Source organism: Anolis carolinensis, chromosome 5, assembly GCF_035594765.1.
Source record: "Anolis carolinensis isolate JA03-04 chromosome 5, rAnoCar3.1.pri, whole genome shotgun sequence".
Classification (NCBI taxonomy): Eukaryota; Metazoa; Chordata; class Lepidosauria; order Squamata; family Dactyloidae; genus Anolis; species Anolis carolinensis.
In genome coordinates, this window is record NC_085845.1 from 1,272,684 (window position 1) to 1,289,082 (window position 16,399).

Sequence of the window (16,399 nt, forward strand, 5' to 3'; positions counted from 1 at the left end):
CCTAGCGGTGTCATTGGTACCTACATGAATCAACATAAGGTGGGGAGGGTGATGGGGCTTTAGGAGCCTGCTGAGCCTCTGAGTGATATGGTGTATTTTTGCCCCCGGGAGGCAGCATGTTTCTCGAGCCATCCCATCCGGTCTGGAAATGATGGCTTCCGTTCCTCTAAGGAGGGAGTCACCTACTACCAAGACCTGTTTCCTTTGAGGATTGACAGGGTCCCTTTTGTGCAAGACAGTGTGTATGTCCCCTGAAGAGTGTTCCTGTTGAAGTGAATCATGTAGGTGTAAAGTGTTGTCCTCCTCCTCAACATCCCCAGTGCATTCATCAATGACAATCCATTGAGATACATCCGAGAGCCCATTACTCTCCCAAGGATGTTCCTGTTGCTCCTGGTCTATGATTGGGGATGGAGCATTTGCATGATTACATAAGTGTGACTGTGGTGATGCACTGTCCCTGTCAGGGCTATCCCCTGCGCATTGATCCAGGATGGTCCACTGAGTGGTATCTAAGAAACTGTGGTCCTCCACAAGATGTGTTTCCTGATTGTATGTTAATGATGTCAGAATTTCAAATCAAATTATCCAACATATTCGCTTATCCAACATTCTGCCGGCCCGTTTATGTTGGATAAGTGAGACTCTACTGTACTTATTTATTTATTCAGTGCTTTGGACATGAAGTAAGTCAATTGCTAGGAACAGTGCCATCTAGTGTTCAGCCTTGGAATTGTAAGCTATATAAAATACATAATGATATTTCGACTAATTTTGCAAGAGGACCAGTGAGCAGCTTCCTGTATGGTGAAGCATCCCAACTATATTCAGTATGGGTGCGTCTACAATGCAGACTTAACACACTTTGTTACCATTTTTAACTGCTCTGGGTCAATGTATGGGATGATGGGTGTTGTAAGGGTGCTGCCCAAACTACAAATCCCACGATTCCATAGCATTGAGTGCGTTTACAGTGGAGAACGAGTGCTGTTGGTTCCCAGTTTACCAGCCCTGGCTCAAGGCTGTGGAGTGCTGGGAGTGGTAGTTTGTCTCAAGACCTTAGCAAACTATGTCCCATTGCATGCAGCCATGGCGGTTCAAGTGGGGCCCGGCTGCATGGATTCTGCCCCTTAGATGCACCTCTGCAGCCTCAGGGGTCTTCAAAATATCTGACCCTCAAGCCCTGTGTTGACTTGCCTGCCTGCCCATCATCCCCATTCTCTCTCTCTCTCTCTCTCACACAGCTGGTGGGTTCGGACAAATGCCTGGAGAGGATCAACGCCATGGTCAGCGAAGCCAAGGGGAAGGCGGGCGCCGACCCGGGGGTCCCCCTGCGCTCCCTGGTGAGTAGACCCCTCCCCTCCTCTTCTTATTCCTCCCCTTCCTCTTCTTCATTTTCTCTTCTTTTTCTTCCTCCTCTTTTTCTTTTTCTTCTTCCTCCTCTTCTTCCTTTACTACTTCCTCCTCCTCCTCCTCTTCTTTCTTTACTTCTTCATCTTCCTAACTTCTTCACCTCCTCTCTTTTCTTCCTTCTCCTCCTTTCACCCTCCTCTTCTTCTCCTTCCTCCTCCTCCTCTTCCCTTTCTTCCTCTTCCTTGTCTTCCTTCAACTCCTTCTCCTCTTCTTCCTTTACATCTTCGTCTTCCTCTAACTACTTCTCTTCTTTCTCCTTCTCCTCTTTTTCCACCTCTTCCTCTTCTCCTTCCTCCAACTCTTCCTTTTCTTCTTCTTCTTCTTCTTCTTCTTCTTCTTCTTCTTCTTCTTCTTCTTCTCCTTCCTCCTCCTCCTCTTCCCTTTCTTCCTCTTCCTTGTCTTCCTTCAACTCCTTCTCCTCTTCTTCCTTTACATCTTCATCTTCCTCTAACTACTTCTCTTCTTTCTCCTTCTCCTCTTTTTCCACCTCTTCCTCTTCTCCTTCCTCCAACTCTTCCTTTTCTTCTTCTTCTTCTTCTTCTTCTTCTTCTTCTTCTTCTTCTTCTTCTTCTTCTTCTTCTTCTCCTTCCTCCTCCTCCTCTTCCCTTTCTTCCTCTTCCTTGTCTTCCTTCAACTCCTTCTCCTCTTCTTCCTTTACATCTTCGTCTTCCTCTAACTACTTCTCTTCTTTCTCCTTCTCCTCTTTTTCCACCTCTTCCTCTTCTCCTTCCTCCAACTCTTCCTTTTCTTCTTCTTCTTCTTCTTCTTCTTCTTCTCCTTCCTCCTCCTCCTCTTCCCTTTCTTCCTCTTCCTTGTCTTCCTTCAACTCCTTCTCCTCTTCTTCCTTTACATCTTCGTCTTCCTCTAACTACTTCTCTTCTTTCTCCTTCTCCTCTTTTTCCACCTCTTCCTCTTCTCCTTCCTCCAACTCTTCCTTTTCTTCTTCTTCCTTCTTTGTCTTCCTCCAACTTTTCCTCGTCCCCTTCTTCTTCTTCTTCTTCTTCTTCTTCTTCTTCTTCTTCTTCTTCTTCTTCTTCTTCTTCTTCCCGCTCTTCCCCTTCTTCCTCTTTCTCTTCCTCTGTCATGGTTCCCTTTAATTCCAACAAAGCACCCCCCTAGAAGCCCCCAGAGGCTCGGCATTTTACTTGGTGCGAAGGACTATGAACGACTAAGGCTCCTTCAGGCAGCGGGAATCTTTTTATCCCACCGCTGCCACCAATTTGTAATGAGGCAACCACCAATGACTCAGAGAGATGTTTACTTTTACTTTAAAGGGTAGCGTAACTTGGTTTAGAATATATGCAACAGAGGCTTGGATGTTGAAAGAACAATAACAAGTTTATTCAGGCATAGAGCTTAGTGGTTACAATGTAGTTTCTCACTTAGAGTTACACTTTCTTCAACAGTTACAATACTAGAATTACAGTTACAATACTATTCCTCTGCTCCTTTCTAACTGTTACTTCAATGGATCTCTGTGAGTCCAGCTGGGATTGGTTCCCAAAGTCTGAAACTTAGACTATCCAGTGACTTCAAACCACAGTCACTGCTGTGATATACTATCACAGACTCTCTGTGCGTTACCAGGACACAGACCACATTAAATAAGTCACCAAACTTATTTAAAACTGACTCAAAATGAACAATTGAATCTCCTTGATCCCATCACCCTAGAATCAATCTTCCCTGTGCCTCATCACACCACAGACTGAACTCTTTTTAAAACATTTCCTCCTTTTTCATCCAGCTAGCTCCGCCCCTTTCTTGCTAGCTTCGAAATAGTTACATTTCTACAGAAGCAGTTACATTTCTATGGCAACCAGCCTCAGAACGCACTGGTATTTGGAATGGGTTTACCCATTCCAAACATATGCCTATAATTTAATATAACATCTGTAAATCAAAATTCATACTTCATTACACTTGGACATCAAGGGAGACATTGGGTCAGGCCCAAAGGGAGTTCTCTGCTTCTAGACTTGGAGTCTCCTTGTGGGGGAAAAAGCAGGTGATAAACAAACACAGTCATAATAATAATGCAGACAAAATGTCAGGAGAAAGTGCTGCTAGAAAACATTGCCTATGCAGCTTGGAAACCGCACAACACCCAATTTCATTAAACTGGATTATATTGCTTGATGTTGACGGGGAATGGATCAATTTCTGCAGGGCCTGTCTCTGAGCGGAGGGGAGCAAGAGGAAGCCATCCAAAGGTTGATTGAAGAGATGAAGGCCCGCTTTCCACACCTGAGCGAGGACTACTGCATCACCACCGACGCCGTTGGAGCCATGGCCACCGCCACCGACCGCGGTAAGAGCCCCGGCCCGTCATGAAGACTTTTTGAACCTTAAAAATATCCTGTAATCCATTTTCTGTGAGACAGAGTCCATCAGGCCCTTTTCATAATAATAATAATAATAATAATAATAATAATAATAATAATAATAATAATAATAATAATACAGTAGAGTTCCGGTTAACCGATGTGACGCGCGAGTGTCGCCATCTATATGTCGAACTGTAAGTTGCAAGATTTGAATTGTATCATGCCTGATTTTGCCTTTACCCTGTAAATGTAGTTGGATTGGTTGGTTATTTATAGCTGTCAATCAATGTTTGCACCAGTTATATTGCTCCCTCAGCTCAATTGTTTGACTCCACCCTTTCCTGGAGTGGGTCAGTGATTCCTTTTTCATTCCACCATTAAGCTTTCTATCAGATGGACGTGAGAGAGAGACTCGGCTCTAAAAGCCCTTGATTAAGTACCTCTCAGCACCAATTCTGAAGTTCTTACCCTTGAGACTTATGCTTCATGTTCAGGGCCAACCTGGACGACGTTGAGGAGTCTCAAGCACCTTCAGATCAGTTCTTTGGCATTAGAGGAAGACTCTGTGTCTTCAAACATAGGCCATTTGGACTGAGGCTGAGGATTGCTCCGGCATTCACAGCCATTGAGAAAAAGGGACCTGGAAAAGCTTTACAGCTGCAGAGCTCCCTGGACTCAACAACCAGAGACTGTAATGTATATTTTCCTTTACCCCTTTAAAACTTCCAGCTTACTGCCTTAAAGGGATAACCTATTGAAACAATAAAACCAGTTTTGAGTTATCTACAGTGTTTTGATCCTTGGGAGTTCCAGCTTCCCTAAAGGAGGGCAAGAAGCAATCCCCTGGGGAAAGATGTCACGTCCATGCCTCTTTCGCTAAGAGTTATAGCCCTAGGTGCAACGGCACAACCGACTTCTGGTTATCCGACCTACCGTATTATCCGACATGCCAGGCCGGGCACTTTGGAGAAGCCCGGTGCGTGTTGCTAGGCAGAAATACTCACGGGGCTTCCCTAAACCGGGCACTTGCCAAAGGGACATGACTCTTCCGGGAGGGATAATAGGGCCTCCTTATTATCCAACAGTTCTGGTTATCCAACATTTGGAACTCGACTGTAATAATAGGGGGACGAGCCCAACAACACAAGTTGAAACACAGGACAATCAACTAAAAACATTATAACTCCATAATACAATAAAACACATCAACAGAATTAAAACTGCGACAATAATAATAACTTAGCATCCAGTGGTAGAATTGCGTAGAACTCTGAACAAGGCTCCTCGGAGGTGTAAGGGCGGTCCAAAATCAGGGCGGAGCAGCAATCTCAGTAAACACGGAAACCACAAAGGGTAGGAACAGCGACAAAGTGCAACACCATGTTCCCTCACTGCTTTGCGGTTCCCTTTTTGCTCCCTTGCTGTTCCGTGGGTTTTTAATAAACACTAAAATAATATTATAAATCATAAATGTAATGTGCATTTTTCCTATGGAGTAAACAACAAAACCACTGAAACAAATTGCACCAAATTTGGCCACAAAAGACATAGTCATCCAATCATTCAAAATAAATAAATAAATAAAACCCTAGAAAAATAAAGCCCAAATTAGAGGACGAGGAAGAGCCGTTTCCCCCTTGGCTGCCAGTCAGAAGGGTAGGCCCCGCCCCCTTTAGGCCCCTTCCACTTCATCTCCTAGCAACCCACTCAGCCACAACGGCGCCCAGGGGACAGGTAGAGCTCACTTAGGCCTGATCCACACTGCCTATAAAATACGGATGATCTGATTTGAACTGGATGCTATGACAATATAGACTCAAGGCCCTTCCATTGCATTCCAGCTCACCAAACAAGGATTTGTATAAGAAGATAACAGCCAGGTTTTGAGGCTGTAAGGCTATTCACTGCTATTCCACCTGGCCAACAAAGGATTCCCATAAGCCAGAGCAACGCGTGGCCGGGCACAGCTAGGAGTATTATAAATCCCTTTTTCTACTTCCTTCCTAAGGAGAAGCCTAAAGAAGGGAGAGAAAAGGAGGCGGAAGCAGCTGGGGGGGCAACAGAAGAGGACAGAGGGAGAAAAGGAGTTTGATTCATGTTTGCATGAATCCGAAGTGTGTTGAAGGTTGTAGATATAAATAAATAGAAGCTTTACCACAGTTTCTGAATCAAGAAAAGCCCTGCAGTATAACAAAGTGTCACTCAGGCTTGTGTAAAAAGAAACATTATATTTATTTCAGACAGGGCAACAATACATAGCAGTTTTTCTGAGTTCACACGGAGAACAGAGGGAATAAACAGTCCCTTTAAACCAGGGGTCCCCAAACTACGGCCCGCGGGCCAGATGCGGCCCACCGGGGCCATTTATCCGGCCCCCGCGGCGGTGGCTCCTTCCTCCTCCGTCAAGGAAGGTGCATGTGGTGTGAAGGAGAAGGAGGAAAGGGCGATGCCTTTCTCGTCTCCCTCGCCCCACGGCACCTTTCCCCAAGCCGCCAAGGAAGGGCCGTACAGGGCGAGTAAAAGGCATGCGGCTTTGCTCTCTCGCCCCGCTTTCCCCCGCCGCCACCGAGGAAGGGCCGCACGAGGCGAGGAAAAGGTCTGTGCCTTTCCTCCCTCACCCCGCAGGTAGCTTTCCTGCCGCCATCGCCGAGGGAGGCAGTGGGAAAGATGCATGCGGGGTGAGGGAGGAAAGAGAGGTGCACAACTTTTTCTCATCCTGTGCGCACCTTTCCCGCTGCTGCCACTGAGGAAGAGCCACACGGGGCGAGGGAAAGGCGTGCGCCTTTCTTCCCTCGCCCCACAGCAGCTTTCCTACCGCCGCCGCTGAGGGAGGCAGTGCGAAAGTGAGGTGAGGGAGGAAAGAAAGATGCACGGCTTTTCCTCGTCCTGCGCACACCTTTCCCGCTGCTGCTGCCGAGGAAGGGCTGCATGGGGCGAGGGAAAGGCGTGCGCCTTTCCTCCCTTGCCTCGCAGACAGCTTTCCCGCCGCTGCTACCAAGGAAGGCAGCAGGAAAGGTGCGCGCAGAGTGAGAGAAAGGCTCACGCCTTTTCCTTGTCCCACATGCACCTTTCCCGCTGCCACCGCCGAGGAAGGGCTGAACAGGGCGAGGAAAAGGCATGCACTTTTCCTTCCTCGCCCCCGCCGGCAGCTTTCCTGTTGCCGCCGCCGAGAAAGGCCAGCATGGGGCGAGGGAGGAGGGAAAGGTTCATGCCTTTCCTGCCTCCTCGCTCGCCTCGCACGCTCCTTTTCCGCCTCCTTCCTCACCTGGTGTGTGCCTTCCTCAGCGATGGAGGGGGCAAAACAACAATGGAAGCATGCCTGTGGCAAAAGGTAGAGGCCTCCCGCTTTATCTTCCCATGCAGACTCCCTTCTTTGCAGCCCTGTCGTGGATTCATTTTTCTTGAAGGCTAGCAATTTCTTCCAACCCTGATTATTACAATATTATTGGTGTTGGTGTTGGTGTTGGTCAGGGTGCTTTATGTTTTGGTTCACAAAGGGAGAATGGGGTTGGACTACAGTAGAGTCTTACTTATCCAACACTCACTTATCCAACATTCTGGATTATCCAACGCATTTTTGTAGTCAATGTTTTCAATACATCATGATATCTTGGTGCTAAATTCGTAAATACAGCAATTACTACATAGCATTACTGTGTATTGAACTACTTTTTCTTTAAAATTTGTTGTATAACATGATGTTTTGGTGCTTAATTTGTAAAATCATAACCTAATTTGATGTTTAATAGGCCTTTTCTTAATCTCTCCTTATTATCCAACATATTCGCTTATCCAACATTCTGCCGGCCCGTTTACGTTGGATAAGTGAGACTCTACTGTATATGGCCCAAGGGGTCTTTTCCAACCATGTTTATTATGGTGGTATTATTATTATTATTATTATTATTATTATTATTATTATTATTATTATTATTATTATTGGGTGGCTATCTGTCAGGGGTGCTTTGATTATGGTGTGGTGCACAAAAGCAGAAGGGGGTTGGAGTAGATGTCCCAAGGGGTCTCTTCCAACCTTCTTTATTATTTTGATGATGATTAACATTGAGGTTGTATTTGTTCCCTTTTTTTTTTTTACTTCAAAATAAGATATGTGCAGTGTGCATAGGAATTTGTTCTAAGGTTTTTTTAAAAACTATAATCCGGCCCTCCAACGGTCTGAAGGACCGTGAACTGGCCCCCTGTTTAAAAAGTTTGGGGACCCCTGCTTTAAACAGTCTTTAAATATGCCTCATTTGCCTTCAGAGGGTATGGCAGCCATTTCCTTCCTGACTGTTTCCAGTCAGTTCTCTCCTCCCACTCCGAGGTGAAAGTGGCAGTTAAAACCGTTTGTCTCAGCACCAAGCTAGAGGCAGCAGCCAATCGGAATTCTGGCTCCTGGCTGGCTCAGCCAATCAGCTGTCAACACATGCCTTTCCAGTCAACTCATTTATACCATGGCGCCTCTTTTACAAACCCTCACAAAGTGGTGTTGGCAGATCAAAAGGCAACCTGGCAAAATGGAATGACCTAGAGGAACCCCCCGCTTTGTGCGACTGCTTGCCCACCATGCCCTGCCTGGTGGGCAAGGAAGAACTCTTTCAAGCTACAGACAATGCTGTCGCTGTGGCCCGTTTTGGGCCTAATTGTCCGGCAAGGCCTCACGCTTCTTTCTTTCTTCTTTCTTTCTTTCTTTCTTTCTTTCTTTCTTTCTTTCTTTCTTTCTTTCTTTCTTTCTTTCTTTCTTTCCCTCTCTTCTTTCCTTTTCCAGGCGGAGTGGTGCTCATCTCCGGAACGGGCTCCAACTGCAAGCTGATCAACCCGGACGGCTCGCAGGTCAGCTGCGGAGGATGGGGCCACATGATGGGGGACGAGGGGTCAGGTGAGGACCCTCAATCCAGGGTTAGTGCTTCAACCCTTTTGTCTGCCTGACTAGCAGAGTGCGGGAGCGCATGAGCACATACTTTATTTATTTATTTACAGTATTTATATTCCACCCCTCTTGAGGCAATGTAACATTTTCCAGCTTCCGGCTTCATGAGGATGTGCTCGATTCCGGCCATAGGAGGAGCTGCCGCTTCATCGTCCACTTGTGACACCGAGTCCTTGATGGAGTACTTCCTCATTCCTTTCTGCATGCTGCTGGAAGTTTTTATGGTGTCGTAAACTAGTTAAATTGGCCTCCCCGCATAAAGCGGTACCTAAATTTCCTACTCGACAGATGCAACTGTCTTTCGGGTTGCTTAGGTCAACAGTGAGCTAGGCTATTCATGGTTGAGAGCTCAATCCAACCTGGACTTTGATCCCATGACCTCTCGGTCAGTAGTGATTTATTGCAGATGGCTACATACCAGCTGCGCCACAGCCCAGTACTTAACCCTTCAGTAGGTGCATAACCACATGTCCTTTAGAACTGTATTTTCAAACATTATTACACAGTGGGGTTCCAGTCAATGCAGTCCAACCTAGCCCCTCCGTGGGATCTGAATTGGGAAGAGGAGCCTGGGGTTCGGGCTGGGGTGGGGGGTCTTCCTCGGGGTTGTGGGCAAAATGTCCTCATCTGCCCTCTGGTCCCTCGCAGCCTACTGGATCTCCCACCTGGCGGTGAAGGTGGTGTTTGACGCCTTGGACAACCTGGAGGCCCCGCCCCACGACATCACCTATGTCCAGCAGGCCATGTGCGACTACTTCCAGGTACGTTTCTCCATGGGTGGAAGGGAAGAGCGGGCCTGGGGCTCCCTCCCTCTGGGACCACCCTGTTGAAGTGGGAATGATTGTATATAGAGTTGTTTAAATGTAATTGAGTCATGTGTGCCATGTGTGCTGGAGATTGCATCATTCACTGTGAGCTGCCTACTATGCAAGTGTGTAAAGGGTTAAGCTTGGATTGCATCAGACAGCAGAGGATGAGATAAATAGCCTCTACTTCCTATCTCTGTCCCTTCCCGTGTGTGCCTGCGTGAGAGCTGTGTATTGTCTTGTGGATTTCCATTCGTAAGTAAACTTTTGATAGAAAACTGAAGACTGCAGTGTCGTCATTTATCCAGAGCTTCATCGCCAGAGACTTCTGCTGCGTGTGCCTAGCAAAGCCACTCTGAAAGACCCAAGACAACTTGGCAGCAATTAGGGGCCAGGATTAGAGAGGCCAGGCCTCTTCGGGACACAAATAGGGTTAGATCTTCTCACTTGTGTTCCTGCAGGTCTCTGGCCGGATGGGGCTCCTGACGCACCTCTACCGCACCTTCGAGAAGTCCAAGTTCGCAGGGTTTTGCCGGAAAGTGGCTGCAGGTGAGTCGGGTTTTGGGATGGAAAACAGCTGGGAGAATGTGGCAACACTTTGGCTCTCTCTCTGCCTTTAAAGTAAGTAAGTAAGTAAGTAAAAGTTTATTTGTATACCGCCCCCTCTCCCGAAAGGGACACAGGGCGGTTTCCAATATAAAATCAGCATAAAACTTTGTACAATAAAACACTGAAAACACTATAAAACGGTATAAGAATACCAAAAAACCCCATAACAATTGTCTAAAACAATCATATAAACAGAAGGAATATAATCACTCAAATAACATATGAACATAAAGCAAAAGGGACCGCTTGCCACAAGGTAGAATTTTCCTTTAACATCCCAACGTTTTGTTATTCCTTCTTTTCGTTGTGCATTGAATTCAGCAGCAAATACTTATTGTGATTTCAGGATTTTGGAAATAGAGGTGCGCGTTAGATTTGATGGCACGTTAGACTCCAAATAAATACGGCCACGATGTAAAGCCCGCATTTCAATTCACTACTGCAGAATTCTGCAGGCTTTTTAAAATTAATTTTTGAGAAAAGGTTACAGTTATCTAAGCATATTCTTTACATTCCCTCTCTTTTATTTACATTCACCCCTGTGCTCCCCTTCTCCAGAGCCATCTCTTCTTCTGTAGTCCCACCAAAAGTTCAGTTCTTCCTTTGGAGGTTGAAGTTCAATCCTTCTAGAAAGATTATTGGAAAAAGAAGACGGGAATTTACCTCCAAAGGAATTCTGCAGGCTTCCTACCATTAACCACTGGATTTTTAAAACTGTTTGACATACTACAAATGGACACTTTAACTCAAAGACTTAAGAGAAGTCAAAGGAAAAACAGACTGGCTGGGCTTCAGAGATTTTATTCGGAAAGATGGATATGACTTAACAATAGACTTATTTGATATGTGAAATACATTAAAATAACAAGACTGTTAATACCAGAGAATGAAAACAGACAAGATTTTAAGACCCTCAAGAGGACAATGGGAAGTCAACCAAAAATGTTTTTCTCTTCTATTTTTATTTCTATTTTTATATTTATACTAGCTGTGCCCGGCCACGCGTTGCTGTGGCAAAGTGGTGGTGGTATTGGTTAAAAATTGTTGTGTAATTTTTATATGACGTTATTTGTATTTTTTAAATTAATTTTATTGTAAGTTATCTTTTTATTTATTATATTTTATTATTTTCTTGTATTATTTTTAGTTATTTTCTGTTATTATAGTATTATATTGTATTAATTTTTTAGCGTTTTAAATTATTTTTTAGTGTTTTTTATTATTTTTATTGGGTTGCTAGGAGACCAAGTTGGAGGAGCTTAGCCTTCTAACTGGCAGCAATTGGATAAAAGCAATTATTCCTCTCTCTCTAATTAGGACTTTATTTTTCTTTTCTTTTTGTTGTATCAACCTAGAGACATGGATGATGGGTTGTGTTGTCAAATTTCGAGGTTGGGGGGCCCTGTAGTTTTGTTGTTTTGTGGGTCGCTGTGATGCCACCACTCTTTTATATATATAGATTTTTACTTTTTTTTTTCTTTTATGTTTTCTCTTCTTTTTTTTAACTTTTCTTTTCTTTTCTGTTTTTGCTCTTTACTTTCCCCCCACTATTTGTTTTCCTCGCTTTCAGATTATAGATAAATTATAGATAAAAGCACAATAAAAATATAAATTTTTTTAAAAAGGAATTCTACAGGCTTGATTGTTGTGCATGCACTGAATCCACACTACCATATAATCCAAATCAGGTCCTCAAACATTTAAATCAGAGGGCCAGTCCACGGTCCCTCAGGTGTTGGGGGGCCGGATTATAGCTTGAAAAAAAATTGTGGGTCTGCTTCTGGCCAGTGAGATAGTCAATTAGGATTATCAGATTATTATAAAGAGATGTCAAATAAATGCTGGAAGTGCGGAGAGCAAATTGGGACCTTCTTCCACTGCTGGTGGTCCTGTAATAAAATTAAAATGTTCTGGAAAGAAATACACATCAAAATTCAGAAGATGTTACAAATTAGAATAAATATGGACCCCAAAATTATGCTATTGGGAATGTTAGATATAAAAAAAGATAAAAACAAAGAAGTTCTATTTAATTATTTAATTACCGCAGCAAGGATGACCGTTGCCAAGTCTTGGAGAAATAAAGAAATTCCCGAAACGAAATGCTGGATTAATAACATCTTAGAAATAATGAATATGGACAAATTGACGTATCTGCTAGCAAACAATCAAGGTCGTCCAAGAAAACAAACGGACTGGGAAATGATTAAAAAATACTTAAAAGAGGGGGAAAAAATGAAGATTTTAATTTGAGATCTAAGAAAATCAGAATATGTACAAAACCTCATAATAGGAGAAAAGGAATGATCTGGGTTATCAGGAAGAATTCAAGAACTTAGGAAAGGGGGAAAAGATGAGACCAAAAGACACCATGCAATAGTTGGAAGTTTATTTTATACATGGGGGGTTTTTTGGCTTTTTTTTTTTTTTTGGTCTATTCAATTTTTACCCCTCTCTGCTTCTTCTTCTTTTTTTCCCCTTTTTTTCTTCCCCTTCTATTTTTTTTCTTTCCTTTTTTCCTTTTATTTATTTTTTCTTTTCTCTCAATTCTGTAATTTATTTTATTGTATGTTTTTGTCTGTGTTTATGTTGAAAGGAACACTAATAAAAATTTCTTTATGAAAAGGATTGTTGTTGTTGTTGTTGTTGTGTGCCTAAGTCTAAAACGGAGGGTGGGGGCCAGGGCAATGACCTTGGACCTTAGTTTGGGACCCCTGATCCAGATGATCAAAGCAGATGATCCCCATGATCTGGTGGGAGTTGATGTCCAAAACACCTGGAGGGAAGGCCGAAGTTTGCCCGTGCCTGCTCCAGAGACATCATGGGCTGCACAACCAAGGAAATCCCCCTCCTCCTTTTCTCCCGCAGGAGCCGAGGCCGGGGACCCCCCTTTGCCGCTACGTGTTCACCCGGGCCGGGGAAGTCCTGGCCAGGCACATCATCGCTGTGTTGCCCAAGGTCGACAAGGTGAGACCTCGATCCAGGTGAAAGTGATGGTGGTGCATTGAGCTGAGACAGAAGCGCACGGAGGCCAGGGGTGGCCTTTTCTCTGCCTCATGAAGCAGGAATTGTCAGGGAGTCGGCGACCTGACTTGATTCTTGGCAGGGGGTTGGACTGGATGGCCCATGAGGTCTCTTCCAACTCTACTATTCTCTGATTCTATGATTGATGAGCCAGGTCCCACCTCAGCTCACCCGTCAGATCACTCTGCAAACGGCAAAAGTGGCCCCGACCAAAAACGACAACTTTGCAGATTTATATCTCTGCTGAAGCCAGCGGCACTGAAGCTTTTATTTACAGTATTTACAGTGCTAATTGACCAAATCTATCTGAACACATGTTGCATCCACACGATCAAACATTGAGCACGTCTGTCTCTCTCAAAGTCCGTTCTCCCTGTGCACCGAAGCACCTCTTCTACATTCCACAGCCCGTGATGTATCTTCCTGTCATGTAGCACAAACGGGAAGTCTCTGCCATTTGCCCTTCCAGCAGTCAATCAGGGTTGGCTGCAAATTAACCTCTTGACTGCTGGAATGCTTGCTGGATCGAAATGCACACAATGCAACAGCAACAATAGATAAACATTTCACTCTATATCACAGAAACACTAACGGGAATGGGCCAACTTTGGCCCTCCTCTCGGCCCCATCTTGCCACAAGCACGGCTGGAGGGAATGAGAGGGAGGGTCTTCTCAGGGGTGGCTCCCCGCTCTGGAATGCCCTTCCCAAGGAAACTAGATTGGCTCTCTTTCCTTTTTGATTCTTAGAAAGCAACTTAAAACTTGCCTCTGGAAGCCTGCTTTTGGAGACAGATCAGGCTTAAATGGAGGTATTTTAGTAAGATCAATGGTTTCAATATTTGTAATTCCAGCAAGAGCAGCTATTTTTGATGTTGACACTATGTTGTGTTTTTATAATGTTTTCAGTAATTGCAATGGTTCTATTTTAAGTTATGTTAATTGTATCCATTGGTTGATTGAGACGAATCACCTTCCCTGTCTCAATTCCTCCTCGAACGATACTGGCTGTCTGCTCAGAACTCATGGAATTAATTTCCTTCATGACTCCTTCAGTTTCAGCTTATCAAAGTGGTTCAAACTTTATTATTTACAACTATGTACAAGACAGATAGGACAATAACCAGACTCTGTCCGACTTCTTCGAGTACGCAAGTCAGGAGTGAACATTCTATTTTTATCTCAAAACAGTCGGAAACTCCCAAAGTTATGCTCTAGCAATTCATTCCTGCTCTATGCATTTAACCTCTTCACTTTAAATTCCAAGCACAATTTCACACTATACCAATACATTTTACTGACAAATTTGACCTACATACTACCTTTACGTATTGTTTTTAACTGTTACTTGCTGTAAGTCGCCCTGAGTCCCTTCTGGGAGAGCGGGCAGGATATAAATAAAACGTATATTATTATTATTATTATTATTATTATTATTATTATTATTATTATTATTCCCACAGAGCCTCTTCCATGGTGAGCTGGGCTTGCCCATTGTGTGCGTCGGATCCGTCTGGAACAGCTGGGAATTGATGAAAGAAGGTGAGTGGCAGGTTTGGTGTCGAGAACCATGTGTTGGCTTTCTGTGGCCAGTGGAGGAAATGTGGTCTAAGCCCTCCCGACAGATGGCCAGTCAGCCTCTGCTTAGAATCCTCCAGAGGAGGAGACTGCTATCAAACGGCTCTTACGGTGAGAAAGTTCTTCCTAATGTTGAGATGGAATCTCCTTTCCACAAACAGGTTTCATTATGTGAGCTTCCATTGTTCTGGTTGGGCATCTTTTGCCTGCAATTCCCAAATCACCACTACCATCATCATCATCATCATCATGTATGTTGAGCATTACAATTATAGAAAGCAGAGATTGTTTACATTGCAAAACCCATGGTCTCGTTATGCTGTTATGGATCTGGGTTAGAGTCCCTGCATCGTTTGCGTGTAAGAAGGGCAAAAGAAGAAGAGAATGACAAATTGCAGAGTGAAAAATGTTAGTTTTCATCCTGGTGGAGACTTGCTCCAACCTTTATATCTCATCAGAGAATTTGTCTTCTTTTATAATGATAATAACATTGATTATTAGTATTGCTATCACTATGTTCACTTAAAAGTCCGAGCCAAGTTCACATCACTCACGCAAAATTATTTTATGGGGTTTTTTTTGGGGTGTCAGGAGAGTATGACTATGTTTACTTAAACGTCAAATTCACATCAATCAAAATAATATATTTTTTCCATGTCAGGAGCAACTTGAGAACATACTGCAAGTAGCTTTTGGTGTGAGAGAATTGGCCGTCTACAAGGACGTTGCCCAGGGGACGTTGCCCGGACATTTGATGTGGGAGGCTTCTTTCATGTCCCTATATGGGGAGCTGGAGCTGACATAGAGAGCTCATCCCGCTCTCCCTGGATTTGAACTGCTGATCTTTCGGTCAGCAGTCCTGCCAGCACAAGGGTTTAACTCATTGCGTCACCCAAAAAAATGCTTAGAGAATGTGAGCTCTGGGGCCACAGGACAGGCGAGGACCACTGGGCTATTGTGTGGTTTCCCAGGCTGTATGGCCATGTTCTAGCAGGGTTTTCCCATAGCACCATCCACAGGTGAAATGTCAGGAGAAAATACTGCTGTAACACAGCCATATAGCCTGGTGTAACTCAGTAAGCGGCAGAGGATTTTTCTGATGTTTCAGAGGATGAGGGGATTGATGGTTTCAAAGTGAGGAGTCTGGTAGTGACCAGAGAGAATTTCAGGCAGAGGAGGCCGATGTTTGGGGTTCCTGTGCTTGTTCCCAGGCAACAGAAAGTGAAAGTTCCAGTTCCCTTGGGCAGATGGGGTTTTCTCCAGAAACTAGATTAGGTCTGAGAAGGCAAGGAGTGAAAAATAGACAATGAGATAATCTCGGAGAATCTGAGATAAGACCTTGAAGGCCTGGGGTGTTTGGCATGATCTCATGGGCACCTGGATGGGCTGAAATTAGGTGGTTTGGGCTTCAAAGCTCTCAGAGGAGACAACGTTGCCATAAGGATGGCTTTCCCGTCTCTGCTCTCAAGTTCATGGTTCAAGTTTCCTGTTCTGGTTCATGCCTTTGTTCCTTGGAGGTTTTGCCTTGGAAAAAGTTCCCTTTTTTCTTGTTTATGGATTTATGTATGAAGAACTGCTGTGGATTTTGGTTCTCTCGACTTTATGTACTTTGTCATTTTTGGACCACTGCAGTTTTGTATTTTCTATTCTACTGACCCTTTTGGAAATGCCCTTTCCCCCTGCTTTCTTTCATAAACATTTTAGATAGTACTATT

The 16,399-nt window shown here is 44.2% G+C and overlaps 1 protein-coding gene across 1 annotated transcript in view; it reads left to right on the forward strand.

The window, feature by feature from the left end:
• Positions 1 to 12,713, forward strand: part of nagk (N-acetylglucosamine kinase) — a 32,965-nt gene extending 20,252 nt beyond the window's left edge. Inside the window, exons 3-8 of the mRNA XM_062981382.1 lie at positions 1,245 to 1,343; positions 3,583 to 3,724; positions 8,509 to 8,619; positions 9,319 to 9,431; positions 9,938 to 10,025; positions 10,644 to 12,713. Coding sequence (XP_062837452.1) covers positions 1,245 to 1,343; positions 3,583 to 3,724; positions 8,509 to 8,619; positions 9,319 to 9,431; positions 9,938 to 10,025; positions 10,644 to 10,663 — 573 coding nt within the window. The 3' untranslated portion in view covers positions 10,664 to 12,713. The remainder of the gene's footprint in view (positions 1 to 1,244; positions 1,344 to 3,582; positions 3,725 to 8,508; positions 8,620 to 9,318; positions 9,432 to 9,937; positions 10,026 to 10,643) is intronic.
• The last annotated feature ends 3,686 nt before the right edge of the window (positions 12,714 to 16,399 follow it).